Here is a 26,371-nt window from a genome sequence, read left to right as displayed (position 1 = left end):
AAATATGAATAAATGAATATTTTTGTCATAATGGAAAGCGAGCTGGTTCTCGGCATGCACACAGATATGCAAGTATATATATATATATATATATATATGTGATGAAGGAAGAGCCTGTTATCGACGTAGATGCAAGTCGCGATATCTGCATATTGAGGAGTAATCTTTATACATTCATTTATTTCGTCCACCTCAATAGCATTTGAGGATGCAAGTCAGTACTCCCCCTTTTCGTCACAGTGGCGGTGTCGCCCCCCGTCCTTCTGAGTGAGCTTCTTTGTAGCAAATCGGAGTCTTCTTCTGTCTGGTCCGTCGCCTTCTGGCTTGCGTCTTCGGACTATTTTCTTTGCAGAAATGAGAAGGTTCTTCTGAATGTCCAGGCTGGCTGCGGCCTCGCTCGAAGTCGATGGAAACGCAGCGTCCTTCTCCCCATTCTTGTTCCCCTCAGTGCATGCACTGCTCTCGCTGTCGATCTTCGGCGCTCTTTCCGTGGACGGCGCGGTGCGACTGGCTGCTCGAAAGTCTCTGAAACTCGTCCGGCAGCGCGGCGGGAGGAACTCGCGCGTTGTCGCAAAGTAGGCGGCAGCCGTTAGCCGAGAGCACTCTGGAAAAGCGGCAAAGCGCGCGTTTCCCGCGGCTTCCGGCTCCGGAGACGCTTCGCAGACGCGCGGCTCGGACGCGGCGCGAGGCGGTGGAGACCGCAGAGGCTGTGTGAGGTCGATCTGAGGAACGCGCGCGACTTCGCTCACGGTGTGGAGGTTGCCTGCGAGCGTCTCTTGCGGGTTTTCTCGAGGGACAAGGAAAGAAGCGGAGACCTGCGAGGCGATCTCTCGAAGGACCTGCTGGATCAACTTCGCCTCTGCATGCGTGTCAGTCGCCGCAGCTGGCTGGCAGTCGGCGTTTGCGAGGGAGAGAACTTGCGTTTGCAGACGAAAAAGCAGAGACTCGTACACCCGAAGAAGAGAGAAAAATGGGAGAAACAGCTGCTGCCGGAGAAGGGAAGACGCGGCCGGCAAACAAGGAAGAGGGAACACAAAGCGAAGAGGAAGAATGCCGTCAAGGAGTGCAGAGAGAACCAACTGTCTCCCGCATTCAGGCTCCAGAGACGCAGTGGGCAACGAACAAGCAGCAGCAGATGAGGGAAGAGGAGAAGAAGAAGACAGAGAAGGACAGGGAGACGAGACAACTTGAATCGAGACCGATTTGGTGGACGAACGCGAGATCAGCAGGTTGTAGAGCGTCCTAAGGAAACGAACAGACACGCGATGAGACATGTTTCGTTTTCTCTCTGAGTCGAGACAACTCGCTGGATGTTGGAGAGGAAAGTGGAGAGTCGCTACGAAACGTCCACGACAGCGAACTCCTGAAAAGGCAGCCTCGACACTGAGAAAAACAAAACGTGCATGTTTTCTGTTGTATTTCTCAAAACTGTGACCGTTTGAGCAGACGCTTCGGCTCTCCGCCTGGCTGTCATGCGACCCAGCTCGCGAGCTTTGTTCTGGTCCTGTCACCCTTCCGATATTTATCTGTCTCTTGGTCTCTCGACATATTTAGAGGGGACTTGCTACCTCTTGCTCGTGTCTTTTTCTCACTTTCTTTCTCTTTCTGTCTCTCTCGGCTCTTCTTGGAATTTTGCGCTCTGTCTCGCAGGCGCGCTTCAGCTGAAGTTCCTCCGGTGTCTCTCTCTATGGCCTACCGAGGAAGGACTTCCGTCGAGATGGCTAAATACGCAGCTGTGGCAGGACTGCTGGTCTGCAGCCAGCGCATGCGAACAAACATAACGAATCCTATCTTGACGAATGGCGCAACGCTGGGCCTTTTCTTAGTCAAGACTCGTCCGACCGACGCACAGAAAGTAGATTTCAAAAGCGCGAATGAAATGTATCTGAAGGCGGCATCGGTGTCAGACGGTCTTCAGCCTCTCTGAGGCAAGTGAACGAGACACACGAGGAAAAAGAAGAAAAACAACGAAAAAAAAGGAAAACGAAAGAGCAATGGAGGAGAAGAGAACCGGTGGGGGGAGAAGGGGGGGGGGAGGATTGAGGATTCTAACGAAGGGGTTGTTTTCAGTGTACGCATTCACCCTTTCCTTTCTCGCTTCCACCTGATGTTCGTTTTTCTTTATGACATCTACTCGCGTCCCTTCTCTCTTTCTTGTTCTCTCTCTCTCTCTCATCGTTCCTTTCCTCGCTCTCCTCTTTCTTGCCTTGCCCTCTCCCATCGTTCCTTTCCTCCCTCTTCCCTCTCTGTTCTCGGTCTCGTCTTTCGCCTCTCCCTGCCTTGTGCCGCCTACACGCGGCCGACGCCTGCAAAGACATTCGCAGAGAATGGCGCAAGGGCGGCCTTCTCTTCGTTCCTGCACCTTATCTAGAGTAGGCCTGCGTCTCTTTCGCGAGGACGCCTACCTGGTGGAGACGCGCAAGATCCTCTGCCGTAAAGCCTGCACCCCAGCAGAATCGGCAGTCCGTGAGGAGAAGAACCAACGCCCATGAATCCCCGTCCTTTCTTGCTCCATCTTCTCCCCTCTCGCCTTCTCTCTCGCCTTCTCTCTCGCCTTTTCTCTCGCCTTCTCTCTCGCCTTTTGGTGTGCTTGTCTCAGAAGCGAAACTCAGAGATCCAGGTGTCACAGAAGGTTCGGCTGACGGCTGAGATGAAGCGAACCGCGTTTCGTCGACAGCCTTTTCTACTCGGTCCATGCTCGCGGCCTTCTCACCTGCAGCGCTCAGGCGCGCCTTGAGCAACCACGGCTGCGAGGCGTCTGCGGCAAGAGAAAGGCCGGACGAAGCGGAGAGGGGAAAGAGAGAGAGAAGGAAAGAAGACAGGAACGATGGACGTCAGCGCATGGGCGGAGGAAGGAGGAGGGAAGAATCGAACGAAATCCGAATGAGCGAACAACCAGCGAGAAGGCGCAACGGCTCGCGCAGGAAGACACGCAGACACCGTAGCATAGTTAGACAGAAAGCAGGCATTAGAATTGGAAAAGATTCATCCTGTAAGGAAACGAAGGAGTGCATCATGCCTTCTAGAGAGACCCCAGTGTCGAGGAAAACGTCCAGGAGCGCGCGAAGCGATCTGGGAACATGCTCCGGGTGTTCTGTGCGAACGACAAAAGCTTCTGCATGCTCGTTTTTTGCTGGTTCGCATGGAGCCTGCATCCTGAAACGCAGGTTGTATTTTAAGTATCGAAAGACCCCCCAAATCCCTCCAAAATGGATTGTTCCTGCGAAGCAATCGAGAAAAAATCACGAGAACTGGGCTCCACTCTTGTCCATAGTGCCGAGTTCTGGACCTACCTAGGACCCGCCAGGGCATCTGCGCGAAAGAGCGTCCATCCTGAAAGACTTCGTAGAGGGCGGCTCTGTTGAGAACTCTGGCTTGTTCTTTCTTTTCTCTCACGGACGTTTCTTGACCATTTGTTTCTTGTCTAAAGGGAGACGCTGGAGTCGGTTCTTCTGGTTCTTCTCTCCGACTCGAACCTTCTTCTCTCTCTCGACAAGCGCGACAGCTTCGCCTGCCTTCTTCCTTCTGCCTCCCTGCTGGCACCTCTTCTTCGCCTTCCACGGACCTCGTACTGCCTGTCAGGGAGACCGGGGCGTCGCCGAGAACGGCAAACTGAGGAGAAACTTCTTCCACGCGCTGCGTAACGAAGAAATCGGCATCGCCAGCAAGCGAACAAGAAGGCGAAGACGGTGACGGTGACGATGGTGGAAGCAAAGAAGAGAGAGAACGAGCAGGACGGGCAGACGTCGACGGAGACGAGGAAGACGAAGGACGAGAAGACGCAGACGAAGAAGGAACCGAGGACGAACCAGCGGAAGAGGGAGACAAGGAAGAGGTCGAAGAGGAAGGAAAGCCTGATACATCCGAGAGCCTGTCGTCCTGGAGGAACTGTCGGGGAAGGCCTCGCCGTCCACTTCCGGCGCCTTCGGCGGTCATGGTGAACGGTTCAGGGAGAAAGGAGGAGACGCGAAAAAGGAAGGAAAAGGATGCAGAACGGAGAGCAACGCCTCCTCAGTCCGAGGAAATCCTCCCTCCACGCATACGCGTGCCGATCTCTACAGATCGACATCCGTACAAATAAAAATATACATCGCTATGTAGAGAAACAAGCAAACGTACATGTATTTGTGGACTTTCGACGTATGAAGATGCATAAACGTACGTACTTACACATGCAAAATGCATGAACAAGTCGAGACGACGCATGTATACAAGCATGGAGAGATGCGCGCCACAGTCGGCTTCAGAAACTTTCTCCGAGCGTCTTTTGTTCCGTTTTCGCGAACCGCGCCTGCAGCGACTCTCAAGTGCCGCGGGAGCTGCAGCGAGCGAGGGCCGTGGAGAGTCCTTCTCCAGTTTTTTTTTCGGGGGAATGTCGTTTCCGTCGCGTTTTTCTGAAAGGTTTTCCTGAGACGTTCCTCCAAGAAGATGAAGTTGTGTTACGTTTATAGCCTGTGCAATCGCGGGTGAGTCTCCTTCTGCACAGAAGGCGCGACTCTGCGAGGATGGACTCCACGACAGAGAGACGACGTTTTCGCGGAAAAATCGGAAAAACTGAAATGTTCCAGGAGGAGAAGAGTTGGAGAAGAAGAAGACAAGGGGAGTCGAAACAGGTTTTTAGAAAAAAAACTCTTTTTCCGGCCGCGTCGAGGACGGAGAGACGTCGATTCATCCAGAAAAAAGTCAAATCCAGAGAGAGCATGAAGTGACCCCCCCCCCTCGGGGTATCGAGACAGCTGAGCACGGTGAAAGCCTCGTCTTCCCCTCTCGCCTTTCTTCCTCCTTCTCTTCGTTTCTCTGTCTGTTGAATGGAGTATTGAATGGAGAACAGATCTCTTTTTTCTAGGAAAAGGCACAAAAGGACATGGCTGCGGCTCCCTTTCTCGGGAGGTCAGACACCCTTTGTCGCGGGCAGTGAAAATCGAGCATGCAACCAGCGAAGGCAGGTCTTCTTTTTTCAGTGAGGCCGCGCGACAAAGGATTTTTTTCGAGGAATTCGTCTTCTCTGCCAGACCATTCTTCGAAAAGTCGTCTTCTTGGCCAGCGAAGACCGCCTTCCTCCCCGCGGTCGCTGAAGGCCTTTCTGGAAGGTTCTCTCGGCCCAATACTTTGGCCGCTGTCGCGGCTTCCATCTCGCCGCTTCTGAATTTACTTTCTAGAAACAGTCTTCTCGTTGTTCATGAGCTTGTCTCAGGAGACCATCTCTCCTGCGAATTACTCATGTAGATATTGTCCGTTGTGTTTCCTGTGTCTCTTCGTCTCCCTCTCGGTATCTCTCCGTCCTCTTCTAGTCGTCTGTCACCAACTTCTTGCCTCCCCTCTCCGTGTCTCGCGTTCTTTCTCCCCGTTCTCTCCGACACTGCCCGCCTTTTCTGTTCACCAGCTTCCTTCTTCTTGTCCGCTGTCCTTGAGCTCCTTCTCTCCTCTGTTCTCCTGGGCTTTTCTTCCTCTCGCTTCTCTTCTGTTTCTCTCTTCTCGCTGGAACGATGGCAGATCCGCCAAGCCTCTCTTCCTCTCCTTCAGTTTCTGCCTCGACTGCGTCTGCGGTCTCCTTTCGCCTGCGTCCCTCTCCCCTTCTCTCTGGAAAGAAAAATCCTCGTCCTCCTCTCTCTGAAAGCTTCCCCTTTGCAGCAGCAGAAGAAGATGATGAAGATGATGATGAGGATCAAGGTGGAGAAGAGGACCGCGAGAAGTTTCAGGCGAGACAACAGACTAAAGAAAGAGCGGAGAGAGAGGAGGGACAAGCGAAGAGGGAAGAGAGTGGAAACGAGAAGGACGAACAGCACAGAGAAGAAAACAAAGAAGAAGAAGAAGAGCAACAGGTAGAAGAAAAGGCAGAAGAACACGAGGTAGAAGAAGAGGAAGGACAACAACAGGTTGAGGTGACGGAGTCGCAGAAGGAGGAGAAGAAAGAAGATCCGTCGGATTCTCTTGGAGGACGAGCTTCAGTCCTTTTTGTGAATGAGGAGGAGGTTCAGGAGGAAATTCGCCTCCTCGAGTTCCAGGTGTCATCATCTCTCGGTCCAGCTGCCGTCGCTGTGGAACGGAGAAGGAAAGTACAGAACGGATATGGAAGAGAAAACGCGAGCGCATGCGGGCGAGAAGCTTCGGATCGAGGCAGCGAGGCGCTTCTGAATTCTGCAGGAATCGTCGAAATGTGAGAGCAGAAAGAAGACTAAGACACTGTTTGAGTCGGCAGATCTCTCCTTTCCCCGATGCGGTGGGGTGGAAGTATCCTTGAAGGGGGAAGAGGAAGAAAACGTATTGCATTTTAGCGACGCATCTCTCGCACAGATGCCGTCTCTCGAAAGTCGAGTCTTTGTGCGTTTTTCACTTTCATGCTCTTCTGGGAGTCAACTGGCTGGCTGGAATCGCCGCAGGAAGGCTCTTGTTTCTGCGGCAGCTTGCGAACTGTCGTGTCTTGGAAACCGAGCAGAGGCCTGGCGGCAGCATTCCTTGTGCAAGAAAAACGAACGGATGCGCGTCTCCTCGATCCTGCGTTCTCCTCTCGAACTCGATGTCTTCCCTCGGGAGTCCTTTGCTGTCTCGGTTGTTCGTAGGCTGCTGAAACATGACAAGTTCCGTGCGCGTCCAAAGCTTGTGTTCCAGAACGGCGAGTACAGACAGGAGGTGAGTTTGAAAGACGATCGCAACCGGAGTCGGAGTAGGCGTCGAACCTGCTTTTTTCAAGACAGAAACCGTTTCGAGCTCATCGGTGTCTTGTTCTGGGCGGCGGCGGCCTCTCCACAGTCGTCCGCAAGCGCAGACATTGGCCATGGTTTGAGAACTCGAGAACGTCGTGGCGTCTCCGTCGCAAACAAACCTTGCATGCATGCATTTAACAACACAAAAATGCATCCACGTCTTCGTTCGGCGCCGCTGTGTTTCCGCGACGGGAGATCAAAAAAAGCCTTTCACATGTCGCTACACTTGCAGCCACACCTCTCCACATGCGTATATGCACATGAAAAAATCTATATACGTATATATATGTATATATGTATGTATATATATATGTATATATATGTATATATATATATGTATATGTATATATGTATATGTATATATATATATATATATATATGTATCTATATGTATATGTATGTATATATATGTGTATATATATGTATATATATGTATATATACGTATATATATGTATATATATATGTATATATATATGTATATATATACGTATGTGTGTGTTCTGAGAGAAAGCTTTTCTTTCTATATTTGCGCATATATATATATATATATATATATATATATATATATATATATATATATCTATATATGTATTTATATGTGAGTGAATAGGCTTTCGGTTATGTTTGATATGTCCGTATATAAATATATATATATATATATATATATATGTTTTTATATGTGAGTGAATAGGCTTTCGGTTATATTTGATATGTCCGTATATAAATATATATATATATATATATATATATATGTTTTTATATGTGAGTGAATAGGCTTTCGGTTATGTTTGATATGTCCGTATATAAATATATATATATATATATATATGTTTTTATATGTGAGTGAATAGGCTTTCGGTTATGTTTGATATGTCCGTATATAAATATATGTATATATATATGTTTTTATATGTGAGTGAATAGGCTTTCGGTTATGTTTGATATGTCCGTATATAAATATATATATATATATATATATATGTTTTTATATGTGAGTGAATAGGCTTTCGGTTATGTTTGATATGTTCGTATATAAATATATATAAATATATATATATATATGTTTTTATATGTGAGTGAATAGGCTTTCGGTTATGTTTGATATGTCCGTATATCAATATATATATATATACATGTTTTTATATGTGAGTGAATAGGCTTTCGGTTATGTTTGATATGTCCGTATATAAATATATATATATATATATATATATATATATATATATATGTTTTTATATGTGAGTGAATAGGCTTTCGGTTATGTTTGATATGTCCGTATATAAATATATATATATATATATATATATATATATATATATATATGTTTTTATATGTGAGTGAATAGGCTTTCGGTTATATTTGATATGTCCGTATATAAATATATATATATATATATATATATATATATATGTTTTTATATGTGAGTGAATAGGCTTTCGGTTATGTTTGATATGTTCGTATATAAATATATGTATATATATATATATATATATGTATATATATATATATGTATATCTATAGGAAGCGAGTTAGGTGAACATAACGTGTTGCAGCCATTGTTTTCGACAGATATATGTACACTCGTGGGTGTTTGCGAATGCAGAGGTGAACAGGCTTTTGCGACTTCTTGTTTTTTCTCAGGATCCGACGGAAGACGAACTCGCTGCAGACCTGGCGCGACTGATGCGCGACTCTCCGCATGTCGTCCTTGGTGAGGCTCTGCGTTCTCGAGTCTCGAGAAAAGTTTTTTCGCGTCTCTGACCGTTCGGGGACGCTTCCGTCGAGAGCGGCAAGCGCGAGCCGCGAACAAACTCCCGGCGTCGGCTGTTTCCTCTCGCGCATCTCTGTATCGACGTAAACGATCTGTATCTTTGTATCGACGTAAACGATCTGTATCTCTGTATCGACGTAAACGATCTGTATCTCTGTATCGACGTAAACGATGTGTATCTCTGTATCGACGTAAACGATGTGTATCTCTGTATCGACGTAAACGATCTGTATCTTTGTATCGACGTAAACGATCTGTATCTCTGTATCGACGTAAACGATCTGTATCTCTGTATCGACGTAAACGATCTGTATCTCTGTATCGACGTAAGCGATGTGTATCTCTGTATCGACGTAAACGATGTGTATCTCTGTATCGACGTAAACGATCTGTATCTCTGTATCGACGTAAACGATCTGTATCTCTGTATCGACGTAAACGATCTGTATCTCTGTATCGACGTAAACGATCTGTATCTCTGTATCGACGTAAACGATGTGTATCTCTGTATCGACGTAAACGATGTATATCTCTGTGTCAGTGTGGGTGTATGTATATGGCCGTCTACTCACAGAAACATGTACATGGACATGTGTGTGTAGACGTCCGTATTCCTCCACGTATGCATATATATATATATATATATGTATATATGTATATATGTATATATATATATATGTATGTGTGTATGTATGCCTGTCCGGAATTCGACATGTAGTGGTATCTGCGTAGGTTGAAAGCGGGAGGTCTTTCTTCGAACATACGAAGGTGGAAGTCTGTTGAACGCAGCGGAAGGGAGGGAAGGCTTCTCTGTGTAAGTTTGAAAGGAGGCCTGCGTGTGAAGCTTCAAAGGCCATCTTTCTTTCTGAGAAACCGACATCGACGTTTTTGTTTGCCTTTTTCAGAGAGACACGGGGCCTGCCTCGAAGCGGAGCATCTGCGGTTTTTCAAGGAGAATTTTGCGGCCTCGCCTGAAGTTCAGGTAGCTTTCGGAAACTCTGTCAATCTGTGCATTTCTGCGTGTTTTCTCTCTTCATGTCTTTCTTTTCGTCCTTCGAACAGGATCTTCTGAATCTTCTTTACTTCTGTTTCCGTTCACTGCCTGTCGTCTTTCCTCGTTTCTCCTTCTGCTTCCCCATCCCTCATTCACCGCGTTTTTCGAGAATCCTCGTGCGTTTTCCTCTCGTCCTTCTTGCGCAAAAGCGCGGTCTCTCTTTGGACGAAACTTTTGTTTCTTCGAAAGGCACTCTCTCCCTTTGCCTCCCTCCCGTTTCTGTCCCTTTCGCTTTCTCGTTCTGCTTTCTCTGCCTCGCGTTCGCCCAAGTGCTGTGGGGAATCTGCTTTTCCTCCCCACAGTCTTTGCCTCTGCGTCCTTCGCTGCTGGCGAAGAAAGCATCGAGCTCAAAAACAGATGTTCCGCCGTACTTCAGCGTCGCGAGACGCCCCTGTGAGCAGATACTCAAAGAGATAGATAAATGCACACATACATGCGCATACAGAGAGATATACCTATAGTGACAGATAGGAGACAGTAACGTAGATATAGGCATCAACTGTGGATTGAAATGGAGAGTTGGGAGGAACTTGACGGCGAAGCAGTTGGAAATAGATGTAGAGAGACAACGTCGTGTCGATTAGCAAAGATCGTTCTGCCGATTCGTTCGTTGTTTTCTCGTTTTCTCTCTCCTTTTCCAGTTTCTCGAGTGGTTTTCCCCTCTTTCGTGGCTATGACAGAAACGCTGTGCTTGTCATCTGACTCTGTCTGCAGTTCTACGTCAAGTCGCTCTCGGACAAGTCCTCTCTGGGACAAAGCGAAAAGGTGCGTTTCGGAAAAAGCGAGTGGGCATTCATATATACGTATATATATATATATATATATATATATATATACATATATACATATATATATATACATATATATATACATATATATATATATATATACATATATATATATATATATACATATATATATATATATATACATATATATATACATACTCTTCCTTGACATATATATTGAGATTCCACTATACACATACGAATATACAATCGGGTGTATATGCGTTCATCGGCATATATATCTATATATACATATGTATATATATATATGTGTGTATATGTTCTCAGCATATATATTTAGATATCAATACACGTCCATATATTTATACATATAATTATATTCGCCTGAGCTTCGAGAAGAAATCTACATGTTTCTGCCAGTTTCATGTGGAGCAGGCGAAGCGCGCTTACAGGTGTATGTAAATCTTTGTACGCAATTGTATACATATATATATATATATATATATATTTATCAGGAACAGTGGTGGGGAAATTCGAAGATCTTCCATGTATAGGGCTTGAGGGTTCCCCCCCCCCTCTCACCTGTTTTTTTGTTATTTTCCGGCTTGCCGTTTTCTTTCCTTTCTTCGCCGTGGTGTCGTTCAGACGGCGGCAAACAGACGCCTGGCGAAGATGCGGCAACTCGTCGCTGACGGAGACTTTTTCTCGGAGGCGGCCATGCAGGCCAGACAGGTGAGTGCGGCTTCGGGGAAAACTTTGCGAACAAGTGAAGATACTCCATCTAAAGCCAGGATTCGAAGGGCCCCGCGATGGACAGAAAGCGAGGAACGCCGGTAAAAACCAAGAAGAACGAGACGAAGAATACAAAGGTGGTGACGGTGACCAAAGAGTAGATTATTTTTAAGAAGAGAGAAGACGAAGAGATTGCGAACTCGGTCGAGTGCCAAAGACGAGAAAGAAGTAAACCGAGCAGGAGAAGGAGAAGCAGTTGAGACCTGAAGCGTCTCCGGACTGCCTCGTTGAGTCCACAGGGAGAACGGACGATCCAGGAGTCTTTGGATGTAAAACAGAGAGCAGGCAGAAACGCAAAAAGAAGGTCCAAACAACAAAGAGTGACTCGACGCACAAGAGAGGTCTTTTGGACTGTGACGTCGCGGATTCCTTCGATCGAGACGAAGGCATTTCCTTGTGTGGAAGCCTTCGCCGCGCCAGCTGATTCTGTCGCGTACCGTGTAGTGATGAATGCGTCGTTAACACAGCTGTCTCGTTCGGTGGATGCATGCATCAACACAGTTTTTTCAGCGGTTGATTCTCTACACCCAAGTAGATTTAGATGTATTTTTTGTGTCTATTTGCAAGAGAATGCGTCTTCACAGATGCTGGGAAGGTCAAGCGTTCTTAGAGTCGGAGACGCGAGACTCTTGAGCTGCGTCGTTACATCCGACGTTCACACACCATCTCGTCGTTCGCGGTGGAAGACGGAGGTTGTGCCTGTCACCATCACGAGACTCAGGTCCTGTCCTGCGACTGTTTTCTCTCCTTTGCAGCCTGCTTTGTACCACGAGTTCCTGGGGCGTTATACGTCGATGCCGCATGCGACGCATGCCTCTTCACCTTCTTCTTCACCTGTCTCTTCTTCGTCTTCGACTTCGTTTTTGCGGCCTTTTCGCGCTCCGGGGGGCTCGGCTTCTACGCAGCTGCCTGCAGCGTCCAGTCCCCAGGAACCTCAGCAGAACGAGGGAAAAGACTTCTTTTCTGCCCATCCGCGCTCGCTAAGTTCTTGTCTTCTCAGCGCCATGGATAGCCGCATGCTGCGGCGCCAGGTGCAGGAGGAGCGCGACCGCTGGCGAAGGCAAGACGAGGAACTTCTCGCCAACATCGACGGCGGCAGGGCGTTGAAGACGGTAGGCCAGCAGCGGAAGAGAACCTGAAAGGAGAAGGAGGAAGAGAAAAGACACAAAGAGGGAACGTAGAAAAGACGGAGAAAGAAAATAAGTAGACAATGAAAGAGATGAACCGGAGAGGGAGAAGACGCAGGTGGACAGGGAGAAGAAGCGGACGAACAGAGAGCAGAAGAGAGAAGAAGCCACCGAAGCAGAGGAGTGAATGGGATATGAATTCTCGCGCAGGCCTGTGAAATACAGAAAAGCGCTTGCACCATTTAGCGGCGGCGAGCTACGCCGTGGACAGGTCCGTCTGTCCGAAAAGAAACGTATCGCAAAAGGACAAAGGAAGCGAGTTCTTCTTCGTCTTCGCTTTCTTCTCCCTCACTTCCTCTCTCTGCTTCGGCCTGCTTTTGTCTCCCTGCTCAGCTTCGAGAGGAACGGGAAGCTCGCAGGCTCCAGCGCTTTCTTCAGAGAGAAGAACACCGCGAGAGACGAGAAGATGAGGAGGAAGAGAGCGAGGGCATCGATAGCGACTTGGAGACTGAGGAGGACGAAGAAAGCACTGACAATGTCAACGGAGATCATCCAGGAGTCGCGCCTGCTGGAGGGAAGAGACGCAGGCGATTCGTCGACGCTACCACTTACGCTCAGAAACAAGACGTGAGAGCTTCGCTTCTGCTTTTGAGGCTTCGAGGCTTCGAAGATTGTCTCTGTTATTTTTTGGTTTCTCTGTGCTCTTTCGGATGCTCTGTTTTCATTTCTTCATGCACTGCGCAACTGGCGTCTCGCCAGCCTTGTACCCCAGAGACAGGTGCAGATCGTTGCATGCGTCTTCTTCATGCAGTTTTCTTTCGATTGTCCTCAGGACTTCCTTCTGCTCATGCAGGAGAACTTTCTTGCAGGTCGCGATGCGCACTACATCGACTACAAATCCATTGACCAAGATGAGGCGCTTGATGATCTCCAGGAGGTAATAACCTGTCGTCTGTTTCTCTTCTCGCTGTCCAACGTTCACATGTATATTTCTCTTTATCGTTCTCTGTTATTACTGGCGTTTCTTGAATCTCCCTCTCTGTGTCTCCCTGTCTGTCTGTGTTTCTCTCTTCCTCTCTTCCTTTGCTTGTGTATTTCTCTTGCGATATATATCCTTGGTCTCTGGTCTCGTCGGGAGATCTCTCCCCTTTCTCCATCGTCGCGTCTCTCCGTCTGCGACATGTTTTTCTATGGAGGTGGATCCGCTCTCGGATGTCCCTTTCTAGGTGGATCGCGACGCGGAAGAAAAGTACTTTTGCGGCGAAGACGAGCCGACGGAGACAGACGCGGAAAAACGACCACCGGCTTGAGGCACCTGGTTGAGAAGGAAACATCGTTTTGGACGCGCAAAAGAAATCTCTGCAGGCATCGAGGAATTCGATTCAGTTGTGGCTGCTCCCGTTCTCTGGCGGGGAGAGAGCACCTGTTCGTGGATTTCTTGGTTTCTTCTCCTTGAGAGACTCGCTTCTCAACTGCGTTTCGTGAGGATTCTTTTCTGTCAAGAAATTCATGGGAGGCCTCCAGTTTTCCGACTGCGCGTCTTCGACGCGGCTCGTGTCACCGACCTTCACCCCAACAACTCGCCTAGTCGTCAAGGAACGTCGTCTTCCTTCCCCCTGCTCCTTCCCCCCAAATGTCTCCTCTCTTCTTCCCCGGCTCTGGCCTGCTCCAGCTTCTTCTCTCCTCTCTCTCCCTCTTCTCGCTTCCTAAAACGCTTCCAGACGCTCTGCATGCAGTTTCGTCATTGCGCCGCCGCTGAGGGGGTCGAAGCGAAGCTGGAAAAAGCTCCCTTCTGCGCTGACGACTGAAAACCGGAGAAACATCACAGATCTATGAAACAAAGTCACGTTTTCGTCACAACCGCCCTCTGTCCAGCCGTTGCGATTTCCACGAAAAATATCAGTCCTGTGTTCCAGCAACCGCGGGGAGCTGCTAGCGAAGCACAAAATCGGAAACGCAGATGAGTTCCCCCTCATTTCCGTCAAGCCTACGCCTCGCTATCCTTCAAATGAAGACGCAAAAATACGTACTCGCCTACACACGCGACAGAAGTCATATGTATATATATATATATATATATATATATAAATGTAGCTATATTTAGATATATATATAGAGAGAGATAGATATAGATATATATATATATATATACATGTAGCTATATTTAGATATATATATATATATATATATATATATATGTACGTATATGTACGTATATGTCTGTCTATCCTGGATTCACTTCCACGCGTGTCTATGGCTCGGGAACGACACAGGCGTTTTTTTCTTGTCCTCAAGCATGTCCGTAAGTCGACATGTGTATTTGCGGATTTGAACCTATCAAAATTGTAAAATTCGCTCCCTGGAGTCCAAGTGCAGACAGCAGCGGAACTTTTGCCCATGCGCACACGGAGACCGAAAGCGATACAGAAGCAAGGAAGAGCCGCATTGATTTTTGAACGCATGGAGATCAGTCAAAGTCGTTGAGTCTAACCAAAGAGCGTATTGGGGAGATTCTGGCTGAAGGCGCAGATGGCGGCGCAGTCCTTCGATGGGAGTCTGGCAACACAGCAGAAGTTGATACAAGTTCGCGAAAACAGATCCGTTTCCGAGCCGACGAAAGTCCTCTTCTCTGTCTTTTCGCAGACGCACATCGTTCTTTAGACCCAGCGAGAAAATCCGTTTTCCCTGTCGAAAAGCCAGTCTCTTTCCACGTCTGCAGACGTCCTTCTTTTCTCCGTTGACTTACCTCCACTGGGCGAAGCTCCACTCAGTGTGGAAGTACGGCGACAGTTTCTCGAAGAACTGCAGGCTCGCCTTCAGTGCGTCTTTCTCCGGCTCGGCATTCGCTTCCTCGGCGCGTCGGTCCGGTTTCTGAGCAGCTCCGACATCCGCTTTCTCCTCCGCAGAGCGAGTTCCTCCTAAGGCTCTGTAGCGTTCTCGCGAGCGTTTCTGCTCTCCACCTGTCCACGACGCCGCGAGCTTGTAGAGATGCGTAGTGCCGGTGCTGCTGCATGCAGCCAAGAAGCCGCAGCACGGACTGAAGGCCATCGAGGTGATTCGCGCAGGATTGCTCCCTGCAGACAGGAGAGTCGCGCAAGTTTCGAGGTCGACGTCTGGATGCAAACGCGCGAGCGCCTGGCCACTGAGAGGAACCGTCGAAGCGAGTGGAAAGACATTTCGCGTCGCCGACAGAGGCAGGCCTGGAGTTGGCGCCCTGTCCCTGTTCACGAGCTACGCAGGCGCGTGTACGTACACAGAAGGCTTCCTTCCTGTTTCCATCGACATGAATCTGCCGCATGCACCGCGCAGAGAGCACGACGCGACGGCTGGAAAAGACGAACGTGTTTGAGACTGTGGAAAGACTCTCGATCTGACTGAGCGGTGTCTGCTGCTGAAGGGTTGCCTCCTGAAGCTGCGCTCTCTGCTCCCCCTCTTCTCTGTGTCTGCGTTTCACCTCTCCTGAACTCCAAGAGGAAATCCCCAGTGCGAGGATCGAACACCCGCAGGAGGGTGCCGCGAGAAGAGGCGGTGCCGAGGAGCTGCCCGTCAGGACTCAAACAGAGAAACGCCAGGCCGTTTGAGTGTGCACCTGAAACGTACAGAAGTCAAAAAAACGAAGAACAGCCGTGACAGGCGAGACGCAGAAGACACAGCAGAAGAAGAAGAAGAAGAAGAAGAAGAAGAAGAAGAAGAAGACAGAGAAGAAGAAAAAGAAGAAGAAAAAAAAAGACTGAAGGGTGTTAGCAGACAACGGCGTGGTGCAACGAGACAGAAAACGAATCCTAAACGCGAGGCGACCATGCGAGTCCAATCTACTCAAAGATTTATACAAGAACAGATGGGCGGATACAGAGATGTAGGTAAAAAGGCAGATTCGAATCATGGGGAGACACAGACACACACATGCATATATACATATATACATATATACATATAGATATATATATATATATATGTATATTGCAAGGGTCGCATATAGGCGGAAATGTAATCGTAAACGTATCCAGGTTTCAAGTTAGGTTTATAGCCATCCGCGTCCGCATGTCTGCGTCTCTTCTTCACTGTGTGTTGCGTGACGAGAAAGAAGACCAACGCTTACAGATGGAGAGCGACGAAATGAGCGCAGCAGCCCCGGTGCCGATGCCGTTGTCGCCTGGGACGAGGGAGGAAAAGCATGTTTTTTCTCTTCGAAAAATAGAATGAACTTCGGCAGAGTCTGAGAAATGTTTCTTCCCTCTCCAACACACACCTGTGGTTTCGATGCAGGCTCCAGATTTTATCGCTAAAATGACAGCAAATGCCACAAAGGATCTCACAAGAGCCCAGAGAAACACGCCGACACAGAGGGCAAACAGACCTTTCTACAACTTGTCCGTCTCTTCTCTTGGTATTTTCTCCCCCCTCTCTTCCTTCTTCTCGCCTGCCTCTCCGGCCTGGTGACATGTTTCTCTTCAGGGTGGCTTTGTGGCTTCTTTTACTTTGAGAAAACGAGCTTCTGGAGGATCGCTCAGAGTCACAGGAGGCCTGCGACGAGCCTGCGGAGTCCTGGCGAGAAAATGACCGGCGCGTGTCTTCGCCGTATATGAGGAGCTGCACGCGCCCAGTTTGAAGAGCTGAAAGAAATTGACAAAGCTGAGAAATCCAGTCGATTTACCATCGAGGTCTTCTCTGTTCTTCCCCTTTTTACTGCGAAACAATCCCGCCATCTTCATAGACCCCCAAGTGGCTGTTGAAGTCTGAGGGAGTTCAGTCCAAACTCTTCAAACGAGAAGAAGAAAGAGAGTCAAAGAAAGAGCAGAAACGAGGGGGAGGGAAAGAGAAAAAACATTCCCGTGGCGACTGCGAATCCGCGTCGCCATTCCATCCATTCCGACGGAAGAAAATGGAAATGGTCTTTCTGAAAAAACTGTTTCTTGGTAGCGTTTCGTCGATGCGAAATGCCGAACATGCACTCGCGCGGGCCTTCCTGTCTTGCTTGCCTCTCTCGCTCTTCAAATGGATTTATGTCAACATACATATATCAATAAATGTATATAAATATATAGATGAATAGAAACATGTACATTTAAATATATATATATATGCATATAGATGTGTGTATGTTTGTGTATGAACCCACCTGGTGCCTACACATGCAGCTACGCTTGTGTTTACACATCAAGTTGCGCGAAACACAGAGACCTAGATGCGTGAGTTTGGGCATCGGGATATCTCCGCGATACAACTAGAGCGATATTTGCAGCTGGACAGACGGATTTCGACTCGGATCTCTCTGCACATACGACTACGTATACAGACGCATGTTCTCTCTCCTGAAGAGCAATGCATAGACAGAGCTCTGATTCGTTGGTTTCCCCAGTGCATCGACGATAGGCGTTCCCCTCTGCAGATGTTCACACCACCGTCCGTTCACTGGGTTTGCCCTGCACGGTGGAAAGTTTCTTCCTCTCTCGCGCTTCGTGACTCACCTGGGCAGGCGACGAGGACCTGCGAAGAAGGCGCGCGGTCGCTCTGGGTGTCGCCTCGCCCCGCGGAGCCCGCGGAGGCTGGTGCAGCTCTCGAAGAAGAGGTAGAAGAAGAAAGAGAAGGGGAACTGGAGGCCGAGGCAGAAGAGACGGGGACGGCCGCAGACTGGAGAGAAGCGCATGCGCAGACTGCGCTGGGATTAGGAGCTGTGGCGACGGTGTCCAGCAGCAGGAGGTCGCGAAGGCGGTAAACGCAGACTTTCTCTGTCAGAATGACGATCAACCTGGGGAAAAGGAAGAGACACGAACTTTGACGCTTCTGGCAAGGAAGGTACCTTTCTCTCTTTGCATAAATCGTTTGATCCGCTTTCTATCCCGTTCTCTCTGTCCGGTGTCTCTCTCGCTTCTGTTCTCGCTTCGGTTCTCGCATCTTAGTCTCGCTTTCGGGAGTTCTTTCTGTTTCCTCTCGCTGCGTAGATCGCGTACACTTCCTTGAGCATTTGGACGCCTCTTATCGGAGAGTGGAACTGGAGCTGCACAACCGCCTTCTCTTGTCTGTCGTCCCACAAGACGCAAACGTCTCTGCACCACCGCGTCTCTGTCTCGTTGCCTTGCTCGCGGCGCAGCCACTGTGCGGCGCCGGGGCCTTCTGAAAAAATGGAGAAAACGAAGCTTAACACAATCTCTGCAAAGAAAACGGATTTCCGTACCTTCTCGACCTCAAGCAGCTCTCCGTCTCCCTCTTTCCTCTCACCACTCCATATCTGTTTGTTGCATCTCTTCTCCATCATTTGCCTCGCTCTCTCCTGCATGGTGTCTCCTCCATTTCGTTCTCCCGCATCCCCCCCCCTCCCCGACTCAGTTCCTCACCCGCCTTTTCCATCTCAACCCTCTCATTCTCCTCTCCTCTCTTCTCTCGTGCCCCCTCTGTCCTCGCTCCTCCCTCTGTTCGTTTCCGAGGCCAATGGCCCTCCCCCTGCGGCCTCACACAGACGCGTCCTCCGGCTCGCTTGCCCTTCTCGCGGTTCCTCTCTCCACAGAGTCTACGTTTGCGCTGTCGCGAATCCGAGAAGAGCGGCGAAGACGGCAACGAACTTCCGCGAACATTCGAGTCGCTCCTCCTCTTTTCCCAGTCTCGCCGAAGTCGCTCACCGCCAACGAGAGCGAGGATGTTGCAAGTGTAGAGCATCTCCACAATCAGCAGGCCCCCCTCGCAACGCGAAGAAGTTGGATCTGAAGCTTGAGCGCTCGCTCGGAAATCTCTCCTCAAATCTACAAACACACAGACAAAAGGTATACATACATACAAATACATACAAATGCATACAAATACATCTATGTATATACATATATATGTATATATATGTATATATATATATACGTATATATATGTATATATATGTATATATACGTATATATATATATATATATGTATATATATATATATATGTATAAATCACTATGAAGCAGTGCGCGTTCGCTGGATAGATGGATGGGCAGCAGCCGCTGCGGAAGAGAAACATGTGTGTTTTTTCTCTCTGGAAAAGAAATCAAAACGCCGGGCGAACGGCGTCTCTCCGCTGGGACGCTGAGCCACGGTGTCTCTACACGCATGCAGTTTAGGAGAAATGAGGCAGCAAACTCGAATGCGGCGCGAACAAGGAAGGCCTCAGTGCGCGCAGTGTCTGGCGAGCTGGCGTCGAGAACGAGCAAGTCGAAAGAAGTTGCGGAGAGGCTTTGCGGCGGCTACGGTAAAGAGGAAAGGACTGGAAATGGACTGAGCATTTTTGTGAAGGCCGTCGTATCGAGTCGCTTCTCGTTTTCTCTGCTCTTCTCGAGGTGCGAACAGAGCGGAGAAACAGAAGCGCCTCTGTTCCTTTGCAGGTCTGCATCTCCTTCCTTCTCGCTTCCACGTTGGCTTCTTGCGCGCTGCCTCCTACCTCGAGAAAACGTTTTCTGTACGGGATCTGTGGTGTAGATGCAGAAGCCGCGCGTCGTAGCGACGGCGATGCAGGACGCATCTTGGTTGAAGCAAATGCTCTTCACTTCTTCTTTGCGGCCCTCTGGAGAGTGTGTGGTGTCTCCTCTGCTGTCTCTTCCTGCGCCTTCGGTCGCTTGCCCCAGGGCGCCAAATGGCGCCGACGATGGCGAGAAGAGAGGCGCGAACACCCGCTCAGAGGCGCCTGGCTTCTCTCCCGGAACCGAGGAGACAAAGAGACGCCTCATGGTGAAGGCCGGCGACAGAAAGAAACGAACGCCAGAGAGGAGGAATGGAGAGAAAGAAACAACGGACCACGAGAAGAAGCAGGCAGCAAGAAGAAGAAGAAAAAGAAGAAGAAGAAGAACAAGAACAAGACAGCAAGCAGGAGGAAGGAGAAGAAAACGGCAGGTAGGACGAAGAAGAGGCGAAGGCGCAATGTGGACAGTTCCACGAGACTGGCTCGAGGAGAGAGAGATGGAATTTGCGAAAAGGAAGAAACGATGAAGACGTGAGGGTCGGTACGGATGGAGGACGCGATCAAGGGGAGCCCAAGAAGGTCAACTTGCGGAGAAAGAGAGGAGAGGAGGTGAAGACTCGGAGGAGACAAAGAGCAAGAGGAACAGAGGTGGAATGGAGACGAGCTGCAACGAAGCAAAGGCTCACCGAAGAGTCTGTGGTCCAAGAGGCACCTGTGAAAATGAAGACTCAAAAGAAGCGAGTCTCGGCGGACGAAGAAACGGAGGAAAAGGCGATGGTTGAATGTGACAAAGGAGACAGGCTTCGAGGTTCGTAAACGCGGGGAAGTCGCCGACGGAAAAAGGCAAGAAGGAAGAGAGACAAAAGAGACAAGCCGCAGTTTCGAGAAATCAATGTGAGAGACCATCCGGAGAAAAAACGAGGAAACGAAGAAGCAGCAGGGGCTTGCAGTCAGGCACATGCTTGCCTTCGCGCTTCTCGGCTGCTTGTGCCGCCATGGCGGTGCATGTGCGGAGACTTCTTCGATTTTCTCTGGAGTCTCGGAGGGAAATGGACCCAGACAGAGATGGGCATTTTTTACACACGCTTACTCGCTTGTCAACGGTCTCTTCTTTTCGAAGAACATTGCCTCTCCCCGGTTCTTTCCTGCATAGAATCAGGCTAACTCCGCCTAACGAGCAACGCGGCGCGCGTGCTCCTCCCGCATTTCTCGGATTCGCCTTGTCTCCTCTCCGATCGTTAGAAAGGACGCTCTCCAAAGAAGTTGTCTGGGTGCTTTCTTCAGGCGGGAAGCTCGGAAGAATCGAGAGAGAAAACGAGGTCTTGACGGGATGCGAAAGTCGCGTTCAGCTCACTCAGAACACGGACAGAAAAAGGGCAGCTTTGCGCGCGCTCGCAATCAAGAAGGCGACGCGAGAAGCTCGAAACCCAAGAGAGCAGAGGCGACGATGGAGAAGGAACGACAAAGCATTGACGGAATCGCTTCCTTTCACCTTATTTCGCGCGTTCCATGCCCAGATTCTTTGACGTCCGCGGCTGCTGTGCCGGGCCTTCGCCTCCCAGCGCTGAGCCTCGACTCACTACGCGCGCGGGCAAGTCACAATTTGAGTTTTCTGCAGTGAAAGGAACTCTCGAAGCTGGCAAGGCAGGGAAGAGGACGGGAGAGAAGAAAAAACAAGTGGAAAATGGTTTTCTTCTTTCGAGTGTACGCGCGGCGGCTGGACCTCTCTAGTTCGACTCCGTTTCGCCTGCACACGGGCAATCTGGGCGCTGTGCAGGGAGCGCGACGGCCCGCTGCGTGTACTGAAGTAAAGTCTCCAGGTTCCTCTCTGGAAAAAGGAACTTGGTTTCTTCCGCCGTAAATGAAAGGAAATAAAGGCTTCGTGCGCCAGAGACGCGGTGCTTTCGCGCGAAACTGCGGGCTGACGCAGCGCCAGCCGCAGGCCTCGTCGGTGGGATGTCTCGGCTGCGACTCAGCCGCTGAAAAAACCTCAAAGGCACCATATTGCAGGCAGGCAAGCAACGGTTCGGTCCCGTTTGTCTTTTTGGTGGACGCCGGCCAACAGCCAATGTGAAAAGGGCCTCGAAAACTGGGATTCTGTTGTCTTTTTCCTGGATGGGAAGAAAGGCGGGGCCATGCGAGCCTCTGACGAGGCGGCAGGGAACGAACGAAAACCGGAGGTTCGTTGTCCCACTGACGACTTTCCTCTGCTCTGTTTCGAAGGTCTTCTTTCCCTGAGAACATGCCTCAGGCTCTAGGTAGAGGCGGCCTTTTCCCTTAAGGTTTGGGGGTGAGGTCCGTCTTGCACCAAGTGTCTGGCACCTTACGTTTCATTTACACTGGAAAACCCCGCGAGAACTTGGAAACCGCTCCAAACGAAACTACAACTGAACAAAGAATGGAAAAAACTAGAACAAATGTGTTTTATGCCAAGTGTGTAAAGTGCACTTCTCTTTTAATCCGAAATTCAAGGTCTACATACTACTCCCCCATGCATATACTTACATATCAACGCATACCTACGCCTAGATATGCATCTATACGCATGTATGCATTCACCCCTCCCTCTCTCTCTCTATATATATATATATAAATATATGCATACGCATATGAATGTGAGTGTGCTGCCACCGGGACGGAGAAAGCGCCTTCTCTGTTTTTCCGACGTCGGACGCAAAGTCCAGTGACATGCGAGACAAGTGTGAGTCCTCCGGAGGAGTTCGGTGTGGAACCCATTGGGGGCCTTTTGTCTAACAGCGCGTTAGGAGGTCTTCTCCAGAAAGAAAGGAAAAGCGCAGATGCTCACTTTTTACACAGGAATGTGCTTAGGGTCTCTGCAAAGTCCCCGTTCTGCAAAGAGCGGTGTATGTCGAGAGTGTACGGCACCACTACGTAACGGGGGGTGAGGCACAGCCCCTTAGAAATTGTGCGTATAGGCATCTCGTTCTGACCTGAGTAGCCGGGAATCTCGCTTCAGTTGGTATCTGAGTGGTACTGCATGCCCCGCGGTCCAGAACTGCCTCAGTTACATCAAACAAACTGATACACTCTAGTACCCAGGATGTGAGAGATGAGTCCAGGGGCGCGAGAAAGACTTTTTCCAAAGCAAAGAGATGCCCCGGAGACGCTTCACTTAGTCACTGGCACTTCGTTCTTTGCAAACGAGGAAATCCCGCTTCGATCGAGGAGAGCGCTGAAGTGCCGAATCTCGAGGATGCCGATGCCCGCACTCGGGGAATGTGACTGAACGCAGACGCACTTTCGCATCTTTCCTCTTTACCTGAAGCCTGTCTTCTTTAGGTGAGCAAGGTTTTTTCTAGGTTTATTCGACGCTTGTGAAGCACACAACTGCTGCACAGCCTTCCACGTGCTCATACACGCACATGAGCATATAAATATATATATATATATATGTAGTGGTGATGGTTTTTGAAGAGGCGCTTGATTGTGGAGACCTATTTATCCAGAGAGAGGAAGCAGGAAGGACGCGTAGAAGAGACAACAGAAAAACAGCCAAAATCGGAAAAGCGAATGTGCTGCTGCTGCTGCCAGATGCAGGGACTGCTGAACTAACGACGGGTGTGAAGCGAGTAGACGAGAAGACGCTACTTTTTTGTGTGCTCTGCCTTGTCGGTGTGAAACCCTCCGAGTTTGTCGCGTGCTGTCTTCTCTCGATTTTCCCTTTCCTCCGCCTGCCGCTTTCGAATGAGATCTTTCACAGAGTGCATCTGGAAAAAATTGTTCTGCTCGCGGAACACCACGGGCACGGGAAGCCGCGGCGCAATGGCTTTGAAGGCAGCGAAATTCGGCTCGACTTCAGGGAACGGATGAAACGGATTGATCTGTGGGATGTGGAACAGAATGCGTCCTGGAAAAGACAGCACATCAGACGCAGAAACGCGCGTCCATGAACATTCGTACCGAAACCCCAAACCCTGGAAACACGAGGTAAAGGAAACGAAAGTGGCAAAAATCGTCAGTGTGACTGACACAGAAAGTTCACTGAAACGTGCGTGGCCAACTACACCCTGAACACCCTTCTCCGCATTCGCCAGTCAAGTGTGAACTCTACGCAACGGTGAGTCTACACAAGACATAGATAGGTAGAGAGAACGACAGGCGCAGATGGTGTTTCCGATGAGTATAAATGTATGACTTCATCCATTTATGCTTCGTATGTCGCCACGACCGCGTCTGCTTGTCTTCGCAGCTCTCAAAATGGAAGGGAGTACCCATGTTCCCATCGAGCTCTACATGGGCAAAGAAGAATCGTTGTGTATACATGTACAACTACAACACAATGCATATATACGTGTATATGTATAACACATATATATATGTATATACAGATGAAAGACAAAATGATCGTGAGGGGAGGGAAAGGCTTAAAAGGACTGAGAGTGAAGTTGTCACCTGCTGGAACTCTGGCAACGAAGCGGTCGATGCTGCCCTTTCCCTGTCCCATTTTTGTTCCCTCGGGTTTGCGTGTGACGGCGTAGGTGGCATGCACGTTTTGGTGGACTTCCTTGGACCTCCCCAAGACCCTGCGAAGCACAACGAAAAGTTGGTGAGAAACGCGAACATCTCAACACCATTCTTCCTTTCTGCTTGGCCTCTCGGCAAAAACGAAACTCTGAGTGCGAGACAGTCCCTATCTCCTTCGCTTGACACAAAAAAAGGATATACGGAAGCAAACCTTGGAAACCTGACACACTGCGTGGTTCTCACTACGCTGGAAACCCAAGCATTTGGAAGTCGTTTCTTTCTGACGCATAATCTTTACCACCACGCATCCTTCAACGAACGCATGTGCACGTTTCACCACCCACATCCACCGCCAGTCGCTTCCCTCGTGGTGTCGAAAAAGGCGAATTCCTCAGTGAGCATTTCTTCGGCGTAACGCGTCACTGTGCCACCAGAGCTGCTCTGGTGACAAGTGCGACTGGCTGAACTGGATCGTTTCCGTTCTTTAGGAACCCCTGGAGGAGACGTGGTTTCCCTGTGTGTCCATACAGGTGAGGAAAGAAGTTTGTGGCCACAACCAAAAGCGTACCTCCTCAATACCCTTCGTGCGTCCTCCAGCTGTTCTGCCGTAACTCGATGGGGTGCGACGGCCACGATGCTCTTCCCCAATCGAATTTCTGGGCCAACAGCAGGTGGAATGCGCCCAATGGGGACCTTGATTCGGACCTCCTGAGGCGCTTTGAAACGAAAAGGAGGCATTTCCACGGAGTGCACGGAAAACAAATGTGGCAACACAAGCCAAAAGAAGAGTACGGAGCCGGCAAGCGGTCGCAGCCTGTGGCCGTCTCTGGCGGCTCCAGAAGGCGAATTTTTGCAGAAACGGCCGGACAGAAAATAAGTTTGTGCGTGGAATCACTGTCGCAGTGTGAAGAGGGATGTGCTGGAATGCCCTCGAAGTGTATTTAGCCGAAACAAAGAAGAGGCCGAAGTGAACTCTGCCTGTTCTGGAAAGGAACTGATGCAAGGAAATGACAGCGTCACTTGATCCCCGGAGTGTTACGTGTACAGACACCTCGGCATCTTTACGATTGAGGACAAGGCAGGACACCGACGGCAAGATGGCAGAGGACTGTGTAGAGGCTGGCGGGTGGAAGGGGATTTTCAGGCACGCCAGAAAAGCAGCGAGATGTGGAAGAAGGACAGGCAAGACAATGGAGGAAAACAGTGAATGGTAAAAAAGTCTCTCCGGCAACGAAACGACACACTAGCGAAAGGACGACACAGGCAGCATCGTGGAGCGGTACATAGTGTCAGTGTTAGTTTTAACATCGGGACCTTCAGCAGTGAGACAGAAGCGAAAAGACAGGAAGCAAAACTGTAAGATCCTTGGGAAAAATAGCGTTGTAAAACGCCTCTACAGGCGCATGCAAAAATCCTTCGGGGAATACAAACGCCGCCCTGTGGTACGGCAAGTTGGAAAAGGAACAACGAAGAAGCATGAAAACGGAGTTCCGTCACAGAGACAAAATGCGCCGTTATCTTTTCACATTCTGCCGGAGGCCCGAAGAAACGCGAATTACGTTTCCTCGGCCGCGTAGGCGCACATTTTGCCGGGTCCGATGCACAGAATTTTTACGGGAAATTGCAGAACGCTGGAGGATCTTTTCCCTTTTCTGGAAGCTAGGGGAGCATAGGCAGAATTGAAGGGTAGCGAACTGTGTCTTCGAACTGTTTTGCGTTTTTCAAGATCCCGTTTCCCGCCGAGACCAGCGATAACACTTTTTCGTGCATGCGAGTTGCTACGCAAATAAGCTTTCGCCTCTCATCACGACTGGACTGACTGCAGATTTGAGGAACTTGCCAGCCACATGAATCTCTGCGGATTAGTCAAAGCAAAGTGGCAACTCTTGATGTGCTCAGACATCCGTCGCTTCCTCTGGAAATCTTTTTTCGCGCTGAGCTTACATTTCCTTAACTGTTTGGAAGAGAAAGCTCGACCAGCGCACGCAGGTAGTCCACTAGTAGTCGAGTCTACGGCAGCGACTTCGATTCGCACACTGACCTGGGAGATTGAGAGATGGTGGTTCATCCCGAGAAGCAGAGTGAAAACTAACAATACCTTTGCTCACTTCCTCATCATGGGGAAGAGTCACAGCGAAAATGTTTGCATATCTGGTTTTCTGCCCGTTCTGTCGTCGTCACTCGTCCTTGGAGCTATAGCACTCGCTGGAGAGGACCCACGACACGGTCTGTTTTATTTTCACTCTTTCAGTCGCATCGGCTTGC

General features: G+C 49.4%; 4 protein-coding genes across 4 annotated transcripts; 1 reads left to right on the top strand and 3 right to left on the bottom strand.

Moving 5' to 3' along the window:
• Positions 1 to 135: 135 nt before the first annotated feature.
• TGME49_220175 (hypothetical protein) lies at positions 136 to 4,798 on the bottom strand. Its single transcript, XM_018779874.1, has 4 exons — positions 3,294 to 4,798; positions 2,406 to 2,758; positions 1,697 to 1,752; positions 136 to 1,242 (listed from the first exon to the last, which is right to left on the bottom strand). The coding sequence occupies exons 1-4, from the start codon at positions 3,934 to 3,936 to the stop codon at positions 216 to 218; spliced, it is 2,079 nt and encodes a 692-aa protein (XP_018637826.1). The 5' UTR covers positions 3,937 to 4,798; the 3' UTR covers positions 136 to 215.
• On the top strand, positions 4,678 to 13,786 carry TGME49_220170 (hypothetical protein). Its single transcript, XM_002371501.2, has 10 exons — positions 4,678 to 6,157; positions 6,561 to 6,630; positions 8,347 to 8,416; positions 9,382 to 9,458; positions 10,245 to 10,295; positions 10,925 to 11,011; positions 11,827 to 12,183; positions 12,592 to 12,825; positions 13,031 to 13,135; positions 13,425 to 13,786. Exons 1-10 carry the CDS (start codon positions 5,487 to 5,489, stop codon positions 13,506 to 13,508), a joined length of 1,806 nt encoding a protein of 601 aa, XP_002371542.2. The 5' UTR covers positions 4,678 to 5,486; the 3' UTR covers positions 13,509 to 13,786.
• Positions 13,610 to 21,941, bottom strand: TGME49_220160 (WD domain-containing protein). The gene is made up of 10 exons (XM_002371500.2): positions 19,604 to 21,941; positions 18,816 to 18,935; positions 18,150 to 18,312; positions 17,667 to 17,947; positions 16,677 to 16,811; positions 16,298 to 16,351; positions 15,653 to 15,787; positions 14,945 to 15,272; positions 14,690 to 14,754; positions 13,610 to 14,002 (listed from the first exon to the last, which is right to left on the bottom strand). The coding sequence occupies exons 1-10, from the start codon at positions 19,887 to 19,889 to the stop codon at positions 13,905 to 13,907; spliced, it is 1,665 nt and encodes a 554-aa protein (XP_002371541.1). The 5' UTR covers positions 19,890 to 21,941; the 3' UTR covers positions 13,610 to 13,904.
• A 955-nt stretch (positions 21,942 to 22,896) lies between these two features.
• Positions 22,897 to 25,774, bottom strand: TGME49_220150 (50S ribosomal protein L16, putative). Its single transcript, XM_002371499.2, has 3 exons — positions 24,675 to 25,774; positions 24,035 to 24,165; positions 22,897 to 23,489 (listed from the first exon to the last, which is right to left on the bottom strand). The coding sequence occupies exons 1-3, from the start codon at positions 24,842 to 24,844 to the stop codon at positions 23,227 to 23,229; spliced, it is 564 nt and encodes a 187-aa protein (XP_002371540.1). The 5' UTR covers positions 24,845 to 25,774; the 3' UTR covers positions 22,897 to 23,226.
• Between the last annotated feature and the right edge of the window lie 597 nt (positions 25,775 to 26,371).

Source organism: Toxoplasma gondii, chromosome V (genome assembly GCF_000006565.2).
Source record: "Toxoplasma gondii ME49 chromosome V, whole genome shotgun sequence".
Classification (NCBI taxonomy): domain Eukaryota; phylum Apicomplexa; class Conoidasida; order Eucoccidiorida; family Sarcocystidae; genus Toxoplasma; species Toxoplasma gondii.
This window is presented reverse-complemented; position numbering and strand designations above follow the sequence as displayed.